The sequence below is a fragment of the Geotrypetes seraphini genome, chromosome 11 (assembly GCF_902459505.1).
Source record: "Geotrypetes seraphini chromosome 11, aGeoSer1.1, whole genome shotgun sequence".
NCBI lineage: Eukaryota > Metazoa > Chordata > Amphibia > Gymnophiona > Dermophiidae > Geotrypetes > Geotrypetes seraphini.
In genome coordinates this window covers 69,039,082-69,052,765 of record NC_047094.1, presented here as the reverse complement: position 1 = coordinate 69,052,765, position 13,684 = coordinate 69,039,082, and the positions used below count along the sequence as shown (strand labels likewise).

The 13,684-nt window shown below is 45.0% G+C and overlaps 1 protein-coding gene across 1 annotated transcript in view; it reads right to left on the bottom strand.

Annotated features, from left to right (window-relative positions):
* Positions 1-4,670: 4,670 nt before the first annotated feature.
* The window catches only part of GSK3A (glycogen synthase kinase 3 alpha), a 164,751-nt gene continuing 155,737 nt past the window's right edge, over positions 4,671-13,684 (bottom strand). The window contains exon 11 of the mRNA XM_033914413.1: positions 4,671-7,999. Coding sequence (XP_033770304.1) covers positions 7,923-7,999 — 77 coding nt within the window. The 3' untranslated portion in view covers positions 4,671-7,922. The remainder of the gene's footprint in view (positions 8,000-13,684) is intronic.

Genomic DNA, 13,684 nt, shown 5'->3' with positions numbered 1-13,684 from the left:
CTGAATAAGATCTAGTACCCAGCAGTCCAAAGAAATCTGCACTCAAGCTTCCCAGTAAGCAGACAGCCTAGTTCCTATCTGTGGGGGTCATGGCTACTGGTTCGGCATTATTGTGTTTTCTTGGATGCTGCACCGGCTCAAGAACCAGAGGCTTGCGGTTGTCTGGTACTGCCAGACCTCTGCCTGGATCCTTGAAAGGATCTCTGCACAGAGGGATCTCCGTAGTGTTGCCATGACTCTTGAAAATGACTTTGATTGGCCCCTCTGGGAACACGCAGTCTGCTGTTTGGCAAGGTCTTAGGGTGGTGATCTGCCAGGCTGGACATAAGATCTTTCAATCCTTTACCAAAGAACATCTGCCCTTTAAAGGGAAGCCTGGCTAAAATAGCATTGGAGATGAATCTCCCACCTACTGCATAATCCAGAGCATTCTGCGGGCAGAAGTAGATCAGAAAGACACCTTCTCAATTCACTTGCAGAAAGAAAAACTGAAGGTGGAAGTACAGCCCACTGGGGAAGGAGGCGGAGTCAAAAGATGTAGATGACATCCTTCCGCAATCTGTGAACAGAGGTAAATCACCTATCAGGACTCCTAGACACTTTACACCAGAATAATGGTTTATAGACTTTTCTTTTAAGAAAGTACTGTATCCTTTTGAACATTTTACTAAGCTTCCTGTTTCACCACATTCTCTTGCAACGGATTCCAGAATTTCATTACATACTAAGTAAAGAAACATTTCCTCCGGTTTATTTTAAATCTACTACTTAGTAGCTTCATTGTTTGCTCCCTAGTACTAGTATTTTTGGACAGAGTAAACAAGTTTTCACTAGAGTCTGGAAAAGTACCTGTATATAATGTGGACAACACTGCCTATGTATAACAGAGCTATAGAAATGAAATGTTGTAGTAGTAGTAATCCTGCATTCACATAGTTCAATTGTTACTTATTCTACTGAGCTGCTCTCATTCTCTTGCTCCACTGTTTCCTTTTCATTTCTCATGGCTTTCATGGGCTCAAGAATTTAGTAGTCTCATGGCCTCAGCTAGTTTTGCCAACTTCTCAGGCTCAACTTATTTGGGCCTATTAGCTGAGCTTAACATAATAGGTTCTGTTAAGTGTTTTCTCAGCATAGTTTTTGATTTAATTAATTCAAGTTTAACATATTGAGCTCAGCTAAGTTGGGGGCCCGGACTCTGCAAGGCCTAATGGCCCTGCCTGGATTCAGCCAAGCTTGTCCCCTTGAATTCTCCAGTATTATCCTCACATGCTAGGTCCGCCTTATTGGCATATGATAAGCAGGGTTTCTGTTGTGTGCTACTTGGAACTCTGTTTCAGTTTCAGAACAGCCTAGTCTCTATTGCTTCTCTGTGTAATGCAGTTAGTTGGCAGAATGCTAGCGTAATATCGCCTCGAGTCTGTTCTTTAGCTGACAGAAAGACTGTGGGGCGGCAAGGTCTCCATATCATTTTGGATTTTGGAACCGGGCAGACAGCATATCTTCCAGATCATCATGCTTGGTCTGCAGATAGATGCCTTTGTACCCCTCAGAAGGGAATCACCAACCACTAATTATGCCTCCTAGTGGTCATATCCAGCAACTTTGGGGATTTCAAGCTTTGGATACGCTTGGTTCAGGCTTGGCCTTCGTGGGGGCTCCTGTATGTTTTTCCTCCTTGGTCCTTGTTGGGCAGTCATCCAGCTGATTGAGCAGCATGCTGGTCTTGTGGTGTTGGTGGCTCCAAATTGGCCGCACAGACCGTGGTACAGAGATCTCATGCAACTACTAGTGGTGGATCCTCTGCAACTACCTTTTTGGTGGGGGAGGGGGTTCTGTTAACTCAGGATCTAGTGCAGATGGAGAATCTGGTGCAATTCTCGCTTATGGCTTGGCTCTTGAAATGTCAAAGCTGACTAAAAAGGGTTATTACTACTCTTTTGTGTTCTAAGAAGAGGTCGACTTTACTTGCTTATGTGCAAGTTTGTCACATTTTGAGAGCTGATGTGCTATCATCTTGCTCCCCTAAAGGCTTTGTTGCTGACCATTCTGGATTTTTTGCACAGTAGTTTGGACAAGGGATTGTCCCTGTCTTCTGATGGTCCAGCTAGTGACTTTGACCTGCTTTCGGGGGTTTCTCCATGGTCATCCTCTAGCTTCCTTTCTGGATATTGTCTGTTACCTTCAGGGAGGTATGTCTCAGTCTTTTTTATCATCATTTCTAGCCCACCTTTTTCCAAGGCAGGTTACAAAATGTACTCGCCCTTGATGGACACTGCTTTGGTGATGCTCATTTGTGTAGGTCCAGAGGGACACTATGGAAGGAGAAATTAGATCTTACTTGCTAATTTGCTTTCCTTTAGTCCCCCCAGACCGGCACAGAGCCCACCCATTCTTTGTCTCTACTGATTATGTTTCTCTTCTGTACCTTAGTTTGGTCTAAAATGTGAAGGGTCTGTTGTTGGGCCAAAGTTAAAAACAAACAAAAAAAATACAGAGAGGTTGAATGATAATTTGGTTATATGATAGTTACGATGCTGCTCTCCTAATTTGCTTCTGTACAGAGTGCATCAGGTGGTCACTTATGTAGTTAGGGATGCCCTACGGAGGGTTGTCCAGATTATTCTGGAATTGACTAGGTCAAGCAGCTGCAGCTCAGGTGCCTTGACTTTTTTTTTTTTTAAGAGGTATTTGGTTGTTCTTTTCTTTTCCTTGGAGGGATCTCTGCTTGGCTATTTGGTAACTAGCTTCCGGGGGACTACACAGTAGAGAATGACATGGGGAAAAAATTTGTCCCCATCACCGCCCCAAACCCTATGACCACCATCCTTGTTACCGCCCCGTCCCCGTGACCACTGTCCCCGCTGCATCCATACAAGCCTCAGTATTTAGTTGATTCCTTCCTTATAAATCAAAGTTCTGGCTGCTGAACTAGAGAAAGAGATGTTCAGCTGGAAGGGCTTTGTTTATAAATTTTTATCAACACAACTAATATACTACTTTATCTTAAAGCAAAAAAAAAAAAAAAAAAGAAAAGAAAAGAAATAGAAAATTTTTTTTCTACCTTTGTTGTCTGATTTCTGCTTTCCTCATCTTCTCATTCAATTCCTTCCATCCACTGTCTGTCTTCTCTCTGCATCTTCCATTTGCTCTGTTACTGTGCCTCTCCCTTCACCCCTCCCCCAATTGGTCTGGCACCCATCTTCTTCCCTCCGCTCCCCACATAGTCTGGCATCTCTGTCTTTTTACCTTCCAGCATCTTCTTCCCACTCTCTGTTCCCCATTTCCCTCCAGCGTCTTCTTCCCACTCTCTGTTCTCCATTTCCCTTTAGCGTCTTCTCCCCAATCTGTTTTCCCCATTTCCCTTCAGCGTCTTCTCCCTACTTTGTCTTCCCCATTTCCCTTCAGCATCTTCTCCCCATTTCCTTTTAGCGTCTGTTCCTCTCCACCCCCCTTCAGTGTCTGTTCCTTTCCTCCACCACCCTTCCCTCTTGCCACCTCACCACCCTTCGGCATCCCTCACGTGGTCCGAGCATCTACCTCCCTTCCCCTTACCTTCACGGCATGTTTTAAGTTTAGAGTAACTTGTTCAAGCTGCTAGAGCCTGTGAGCAGTCGCGTGTGTCTGTGGGCAGAAGCTTCTCCTCTAACACAACCGGAAGTTGCATCAGAGGAGAAGCTTCCGCCCAGACGAATGTGATTGCTCGCAGGCTCTGGCAGCTTTGAACAAGTTACTCAAACTTAAAACGTGCCGCGGAAGTAAGGGGGAGGGAGGGAGATAGATTCAGGTACGTAGGAAGGAGGGATGGGGCTTCACGCATTCCCTCCCTTAACTGCGGAGACAAGACCATTCACCGCTCCATGGGGTGGTGGATGGCCTTGTCCCTGTAACCGCAGTGAGCACTTTCCCCCCATCCCTCCCACCATTTTGGTGGGTTACCCGCTGCTACCCGTGGTAACAACCACCGTGTCGTTCTCTACTACACAGCCCATTTATAGGTTAAGTCAAAGCTCAGTAGTTCTCAGTCTCCATCTGCTGGTAGGAATGCATAATACCTATCTGTGCCGGTCTAGAGGAACTAAAGGAAAACAAATTAACAATAAGACCTAATTTCTCCATTGTGTTGATTGCTACTGGAACTTCGTTCAGATAAGTTTTGGTTTATCTTCCACGATTAGTTTGGACATTTTAATAGGAAAGAGAAAATAATATAGGACGATGAATTATGTTTGAGCAACTTATACAATCTGTTATTGAACAGATAAGCAGTCACAATATATTTTGAGTCCTTTATACTTTTATACTCACATAGGTCGATATTGATCTATAATCTTTTTTATTGAAGTTATTTTGATTGTACTGTTTGATATCAAATTTTTCTCAAGTGATTTTGATTTTATTCACCTTATTATTCAATACATATATAGTGTCTATATTGTAAGACCCTTCTTTTTATAGGAGACCAGATAAACACAGCACAGACTTAAATGCAAACATATGTAGCTATACAAAGTCAAGTACTGTACTGACATATAATTGATCTTAATACTCAAAAGCTAAAAGGCGTGGCTTGTTGAATTAAAAAATATGTCTACTCCCAAAACACACCTCTTCACCCTCAGAAAAGCATACATCAAGCTGTGTCACATACATGAGCCAGACACAGCAACCTCTTTCATGCCAATAATTTATTGAACCGATATCTGTACACAGCCAAAACCTAAGAAAAACTAATACACAATATGGAAAGGTTTTGCACACTATCGTCAGGCCTCTTGTTCTTAACATCAAACTATGGTATCACCTTCAAATCCTAAGGTGGTAAACAGCAGGGAGGGGGCAGGGGAACAAAAAAACAAAAAAAACAATGGTGGGCAAGGAAGGGAAGAGCTCACTAACTTTGTCATTAAGAAAAAAATTATAACAATATATTTACAGAAAATTTGTAACTAAATCATTTAGTTAATTGTAAGAAGTTCCTAGGATGGAGAAAAAATATTTACAAGTAACCAGAGGCGTTTTCCCTCAACGACGATGACAAGAAATAAAATCCATTAAAAGTAACTTCAGCAGGGAAAGCAGCCTGCTGAAAACAAGGTGTGTGTGGGGGGGGGGGGGGGGGGGAAGAGGCATAAAATTCTCAGTCTAAGGAAAAAGGAGTCAGCTGATGTCAGGAATTCACCTTCTGCACAGACAGGGAGGTCCACTCTTCTTACACTAAAAGAAACAGATACTTGTACTCATTTCCTTTATGTACCACATACACTGGAATCCTCTATAGATGATGCAACACTCATCTTTCTCTGTCTCAATCACGTACTTCATGTACTGCAGGAGGCAGTGCTATAATCTCCGCAAGGCCTATACACTGAATTTTTATAGGTCTGATATTCTGAATATGCCAAATGAATTGGATCAGAGGGACTCAGGAATTCTTTGATTTCCTGGAAGGGAAGAACATGGAATCCCCATTGCAGGTATTTTATCTGGTGGCTTTCAGATCTTGTCCCTGAAGCTCCTCATGATCTAGCGTTCAAGACTAACCAAAATATGCAAATCACCTTGGTTCCAAGTCCCCATGTATACAAATATCTCTTACATAAGTACTGTGGATATCTTGAACTGTAGACTTCTTAGGGGAAGGGGACAAAGTGCTGAAAATCACTGATTCAATCAAAGACAATTGTTGGGGGGGGGGGGGCGGTCACTGGAAACAAAAGATAACATCTCCTAGCCCAAGAGCGTCAACATTATCATTCATACAATAGAAACTGTAAAACCAACATGGTGTTCTGTATTATAAGATTGCTGGTAGCAGTCTCTACAGTAAAAGGCCAGAGCAGCTCAGTCAGCAGCTGTCTTGCTCGGAGAATGAGCAACACAATGCTCAGACAGCATAAGGAGACAGCCCCCATATGGGTGTGCAAGAATGCCTTCACTGGAAACACATGCAGGCAGACAGGAGTAAGGGTGGTGATCCATCCTTATACAACTCCCTTCTTAACAATAGACAGGACAGAGTTGGATGTGGAGTAGGCTGGGAAGGGAACCTATACTTCTGGTCTCACTGATGATATTCACCAAACATCCCAAAAGAGCTCAGGGTAGCATTGTCTGCAAAGGTCACCAAAAATGACCCTGGAAACCAGCCCTATACCAGGGCACAAAAACAGATAGTAAAGGATGAATCAACAAACAGAGCTCAGTTCCCCATTAACATTACCCAACTCCAGAAAATATCACCTTATCTCTTGTCCAAAGCTGCTCCACTGACTTGTGATTACTCAATCAAGAGAAAGAAAAACTGCACAACATTTGTTAAATTTTTCAAATCAAATTGGCTTAAAATCAGGAAAGGAAAGAAGGTAGTGGTAGAGGGTTAAACTAGCAGCAAATTTCCCCTGCTCCTCTTGCTAATCTTTGTATATAAAGGGCAGATACGAGGTTGTTTTAGAACAGCCAGCACGGTGTTTTCAGACTAAAATTAACACAAATCAGAAAAAAGTGCATTAAAAAAATAATGCACTAAGATTAAAACCCAGCCCAGAGCTTCAGGGATCTCTTATAAAAGGGCGGGAGACTTTTGATTCAGTTAAAATGAGGTGTAGGACTGGGCTGTGCATATAGGATGAGAGAGTGAAAGGGTGTTGCCAGATCTGCATCTGCCCTGATCCTTCAGAAACACTTGTGCACTGTTCCATTCACAGGCTAGGAGCAAAACACAGTTAAACCACCATCTCACACGCACATTGTCAATTTACCTTACATGACAAAAAAAAAAAAAAAAAAAAAGAAAAGTTGCTCGATTGGTGCCTTGTAATTGGAGAACCAGGCTCAGGTCCTGCTGGGATAGTGAGGTCAGTCACACCAATCTCAAGGTTTTGGGTCGAGCAAAATTCATTGTTCACCAGCTGTGGAAGGTTCTGTATTCTCCACAAAGTCTTCCATTCTTCTCACACTCTCCACTTTGACTTCTACAGTGCACGCATGTGTATATGGGGGGGGGAGAATGTTGTAAAAAAAAAAAAAAAAAAAGTCACTGAACCAGTGCCCTTTCCCCAATAAGTCTCCATCTTCTGTTTGTTGTTTGTATGAAATTGCACACTAGCGTGCCCTAGGAATATAACAGCAAGTCCTGGGAGGGCCAATGTGTGTTATGGATAGAAGTGGAGATGGAAGTGTCCCTTGCACAGCATCTGTGAGGTGTCCATTCATAAGCCAAACTTCTCACCCTGTTAGGAGCAAGTCTTGCAAGACCCCTGATCTGGTCTTTCTGTGGTCCAGGAAGACGCTGTGGGTATCGGCTGCCATCATCCCATGTCACTGATCGGAAGCAGTCCTGAAGCAGTACCCTCAGCATCCTTTTGTTTTTTGCCAGCTCCATAGTTCCCATATTGCACAGAACATGGAATCCCATCACTGTCTGCAGCAGTCTTTTCTCCACCACAAAGGAGTAGCCAGGTCCTGACCTTACCTCTCCTGCTCCAGAGCCTGCCAGGAGCCTCCCTTGCTGTATGATGAAGAAAGGTGAGTCCATGGAGAGGTGGCCCCAGGAGTCTCTCACAGTCCAGCACTGAGCCATTGCCTCAGTGCATAGATGAAGAAAAGATGATCTCATTTTGCTGTAACTTTTTGGGGGCAGGGCTGGCCTGGCCTGAGGACACAGGGATAACTTCTCCACAAGGATAAGATAACTGAATTTTGGAGGGAGAAGCATGAAGCCGTGCTGCTATGCTAGGGAGATTGATGGATGGGAATCCGGCGAGGTCTGTGTGTGTATGAGGCTTGTGAAGTTATCATGGTGGTGTGTAAGAGTGCAGGGGGGACATGGGCTTCAGGCTGACTTCATGAGTGTGAGAGTGGGGCTGACAGGGAGAGGGAAGAGGCATTAGGGAGAGGGAAGGGGGGTTAGAGACTGCTCCTCAGGAGGTGTTGGGGATGGATCCTACAGCCTCGCCTGTTATTACTTGGCTTCTGTCTGCTCCCAGTCTGCTCTCAGCTACAAAATAAGGAAAGGAAACAAGCTTAGTGAACAGACAGCAGTTGTGTCATTAGTAAACAGTGCAAGTGAGGGTTTAAAAACATCAACAATATGAAATAGTTTATAACAAACTTCCCCATAACAGAATGAATAAAAAGCTCCTTCCTCCCCTTTCTTCTTTATCCAAAGCAAAAGTACACTGTACAAAAAAAGGGCAAGCACCCTGCCATGTTTTAGCAGTCCTAAAATCAATTCAGTAAAAGGTGAAATTTGTTCACATCTATTCATTTCCTATCCTTAAGTCCTGCTAGACCAGTGTTGGATCACATTTTGGTTTGGGTGCTGAAGCCAGCACGGGCCCAAAATCTGGGTTTGGCCATGCTTCAGTGGCGTTTTTAGCCAGAATGGAAACTCCTGCTTACCCTGTATTGGTAGCATGGAATATTGCTACTCCTTGGGTTTTGACCAGGTACTAGTGACCCGGATTGGCCACCGTGAGAACGGGCTACTGGGCTTGATGGACAATTGGTCTGACCCAGTAAGGCTGTTCTTATGTTCTTTTAGCCACATATTCTATTTCAGCCGAAACCTAACATCCCAGTTTTAGTGACCCTCTAGTCAGACCAATGGGCTGAGTTTCCCTACCAGCAGATGGTGGTAGAGATACTGAACTATTCCAATGACATCACCAGTAACTTTATACAAGAGAGGGAGAGAGCAGGCTAACCCCAAATTATATCCTGTATACCCTGACTGGTCTAGCAGAACTTAAGGAAATTAACATGTGTGAATAAATTTCATCCCTGTTGAACCAGTTCAGACCAATAGGATGTACAAAAGCAACATGATCACTAAATTAAACTACCTACTCAAAGCACCCTCGCTGCCTATCCCCCCCTTCAATTTCTCCCCAGACAATGGCAGAGTTCTTCTACAATAATATTCAGAAGATTCACCTTGAGTTCTCAATCAGGCTGCTTCATCCTCCCCTCCCCTCCGCCCCTTCTACTAACCTCCCCCCTCCTCTGAGATCACTGAGGAAACCATACCCCCCTCGCTGTTCCTTCCCCAATCCCGCCTGCTGCACATGTCCCCTTCCCTTCCTCTGTACCTCTAGTTGAAGTTGTTGTTTCGGCAGTCAACAACATGCTCCTTGCGACCCTGTTGGCTCAACCCTGACGTCACTTCCTATACGCGGCACCTGGAAGTGATATCAGCGGGAGAGCCGATGGGGTCGCAAAGAGCACATTGTTGACCGCTGCAAACAACTTCCACTAGAGGTATGGGGGAAGGGAAGGGGGGCACGCACATGGAGGGGAGGAATGGGAAGAGGCAGGGGGCAGAGAGGAAGAGGGGTGTTGGCGCCCAACATGGTGCCTTGGGTGGACTGCCCCCCCTCCTTACTACATCACTGTCTTTTCTCATCCTCCAAACCCACTACCTGCTCCTCCGATCTGATTCCCACTCACCTACTCGGTGCTAACTCGTCCTCTTTCATCCATCCTGTCTGTCACATCTTCAACCTATCACTCTCCACTGCAATGTCCCCGATGCCTTCAAACCTGCCATAGTAACACCCTTCCTCAAGAAACCCTCACTGAACCCCATGTGTCCCTCCAACTATCACCCCCATCTCCCTCCTCTCCTTCTTATCCAAGTTACTTGAAAGTGCTGTTCACCGCCGTTGCCTGGACGTCCTCTCATCCCATGCTATTCTGGATCCACTTCAGACAAGCTTTCGCCTGCTGCATTCTATGGAAACTGCCCTTACTAAAGTTTCCAATGACCTGTTCTTGGCCAGATCCAAAGGCCTCTATCCTCATCCTTCTCGATCTATCTGCCACCTTTGATACTGTTGATCGTCTACTCCTTGATATGCTGTCCTTGTTGGGATTCCAGGGTTCTGCCCTCTTCTGGTTTTCTTCCTATCTCTCCCATCGCACCTTCAGTGGTGGTTCCTCCTCCATAGCCTTCCCACTATTGATTGGTGTACCTCAAGGCTTTGTCCTAGGACCACTCCTTTTCTCAATCTACACTTGTTCACTTGGAACGTTGATCATCTCCCAAGGTTTCCAGTATCACCTCTATACTGACGACTCTGGCTTCCAGTATCACCTCTAAGCTGACTCTCAGATCTACCCTCTCTGCACCAAATATCTCTACTGAAACCCAGACCAGAGTCTCAGCTTGCCTATCCGATATTGTCACCTGGATGTCTCACCACCATCTAAAACTAAATATGGCTAAAACAGAGCTGCTCATCTTCCTGCCTAAACCCACCTCTCCGCTTCCCTCGTTCTCCATCTCTGTGGACATCTCTCATATCCTTCCTGTTTTGTCTGCTCGTAATCTCAGGGTTATCTTTGACTCTCTTCTCTCTTTTACCAATCAGATATAACATATCACTAAAACCTGCCACTTCTTCCTCTATAATATTATCAAAATCTGCCCCAGCACTGCACAATTAGATCAAATGCCTGAGATCAACCATTCTTCCAGGTCCAGGAACTGTCAGCTTAGAAATTTGGCTTAAACATTTTCCACTCCAACCACAGGAAAAGTCTGAAGGTGGATTTTCACCCAGCAAAAGAGCATCTGAGCTTCCAGATGCACGGGAGTGTTTCTTGTGCCCCCTGCCTGTTCATATAAACTACTACCATGGCATTGCTGGAGAACACTCTAACAGCTTTGCCCTCTAGGACACTTCCTAGAGCCTGCAGAGCTAGACAAATGGGTCTGAGCTCCAGACAATTTATGGACTACTTCTTTTGATGGGACGTCCTTCGAGCAATCCCCAATGAGCTCCCCAACTGAATAAGCTGGAATCAGTCAAGAGAATCATGAGATCCGGAGACATGCCCTTCAAAAAGGGGGCATCCTGAAGCCAACAGTGGAGGGCTGAGCCTCACAGCCCCAGTTCCAAGGGAGCTGCAACCGAAGAGGATGCTTCTGTGGAGATCACTGGGACAAAAGTGAGTCTTGTAGGGGCCGCAAAAGGGCTGTGGCCCAGGGGACAACCTCCAGCTGCCATGGAGCCCAGCACCTGAAGGTAATGCCAAGCCATCAGAGATTGCATGTCTAATAAAGACCAGATCTGGCTCTCGAGCTTCCATATGAGTGGCTCAGGAAGAAATACTTGGCCACAAGCTATAGTGAAGAGAATGCCCAGGTACTCCAGTCTCTGGATGGGTTCCAGATGGCTCTTCCTGAAGTTGACAATCCAGCCCAAATGCTGAAGCTGGTCCACAACTTGCTGCATGCTAGCTTGCACTCCTGTCTGGATGGGGCCCTGATTAGCCAGTCGTCCAGATAGGAATGAACCTAAATTCCCATGCGTCAGAAGAGAGCTACCACCACCACCATAGCTTTCGTAAACATGCAGGGGGCTGTTGCCAGTCCGAACGGGAGAGCTACAAATGGGAAATACTGCTGAAGTACATGGAACTGCATACATTTTCTTTGGTCTGGAAAGATGGGAATATGCAGATATGCTTCTGTGAGGTCCAGGGAAGCTAGAAACTCTCCTGGAGCCACAGCCGTGATGACTGAACTGGCTGCCTCCACGTGGAAATGTGGGACCCGCAGAAATGCATTCACTGCCTTGAGATCCAAAATGGGTCTCCAGTCCTCTGTCTTTCTTTGGCACGATAAAGTATCTGGAGTATCTGACTGAGCTCGAGTTGGAGAGTGGTTTGGACCCTGATCTCCTTCTCCGGCCAGCCAGCAGGAGACTCAAGGAATAGATCCATGAGAAGATGATAAAAACTCGATCTTGTGACCCCTCCCAGATTCATTCCAGCACCCATTGATCTGAGGAGATTTTCTCTCACTCTCAAAAGAAACCCCGACAACCGCACCCGCTCACCCCCACCAATATGTGGGAGCAGGGCTAGCAGCCTGGCATCACTGAGTCTTTTGAGAGGAGGAGTTGAGGTGGGATCCAGCAGATTGCTGGCATCTGGAATTGCTGAAACACTGCAACCTTGGACAGGCCTCTGTGTTGATGAACTCTGGCAATACTGTCAAGAGCAGTGGGAGGGACAAAAAGTACCTCTACTCTGGCAAGGTTTTAGGGCAGTGATCCGCCACATTAGCCATAAGACCAAAAAGCATCTGTCTCTTAACGGGCAGTCTACTCAAGGTAGCCTTGGACTCCGAGTTGCCCACCTATTGCTAGATCCAGAACTTCCTGAGAGCTGACCGAATAAGCGGACACCTTTCTCATGATGCTGATAAGATCTTAGAGAGCATCTGCCACATGATCTACACCATCTCGTATGAGATGAGGGCAGGCATCCTCCTCTGCTGAAAGGGTCCAGCGCAGCCTTGTGTGGCAGGTCCTCGCAGCAAAACAAGTGGCAATGTCAGCTCTGATCCCCAGAGTCAGGACCTCAAGTTGTTTCTTAAGCACGATGTCCACCCTGCAGTCCTTTACATCCTTCAGTATGACACCACCTTCACTCAGAAGAGCAGTTCGCTGAATCCACCTTCGGCTGAACAAAAAGCTGTTAGAACTCGGGCGCCATGTGATAAAGTTTAGCCACAGCCTTAACAACTTGCAATGACCCCTCCAGGGTCTCCAATGGTTCTATTACCAGGGCAGTAATATCTGGATTAGCCAGAAAAGAGTTGGTATGGTCATTAATGCTACTCATAACCACGCATTTGGAAGCAGAGGGCTGGGTCTCCAGCTTCAACTCTGACACTTTGGGGGTTAGCACCCAAGAAAAGGATCTGGGCATCATCATAGACAATACGATGAAACCTTCCACTCAATGTATGACGGTGGCCAAAAAAGCGAACAGGATGCTAGGAATTATTAAAAAAGGAATGGTTAACAAGACTAAGAATGTTATAATGCCCCTGTATCGCTCCATGGTGCGACATCATCTGTAGTATTTTTTAAAAAAAATATTTTATTTTATTGCTTTTATACAAATACACAAGAATACTCTTGTTCCAGAAATGTGGAAAGAAAAAGAAATTAATTAGGAATATAACTTTTCCGCTTCTTAGACCACAAACTTAAAGAAGATTTCCCAAAAGAAGAAAGAGGAGAACTTCAGTTATACAACATATTAAGTAAAGCAACCGGAAAAGCCAGGAGGGGTATTGGCTTAAGAGAAGGTCCCAATATCTCAAATGCTGATATAACTAAACAGTTCCAGTCACCAATTTCTTAATTTCTAAGAAGGTCCTTAATTGCTATCATCTGGAGTACTGTGTTCAATTCTGGTCTCCTTATCTCAAGAAAGATATAGTAGCGCTAGAAAAGGTTCAAAGAAGAGTGACCAAGATGATAAAGGAGATGGAACTTCTCTCGTATGAGGAAAGACTAAAAAAGGTTATGGTTCTTCAGCTTGGAAAAGAGACGGCTGAGAGGAGATATGATTGAAGTCTACAAAATCCTGAGTAGAGTAGAACGGGTACAAGTGGATCAATTTTTCACTCCGTCAAAAATTACAAAGACTAGGGGACACTCGATGAAGTTACAGGGAAATACTTTTAAAACCAATTGGAGGAAATTTTTTTTCACTCAGAGAATAGTTAAGATCTGGAAGGTGTTGTCAGAGGATGTGGTAAGAACGGATACCGTAGCTGGTTTTAAGAAAGGTTTGGACAAGTTCCTGGAGGAAATGTTCATACTCTGTTATTGAGAAAGACATGGGGGAAGCCACTGCTTGCCCTGTATCGGTAGCATGG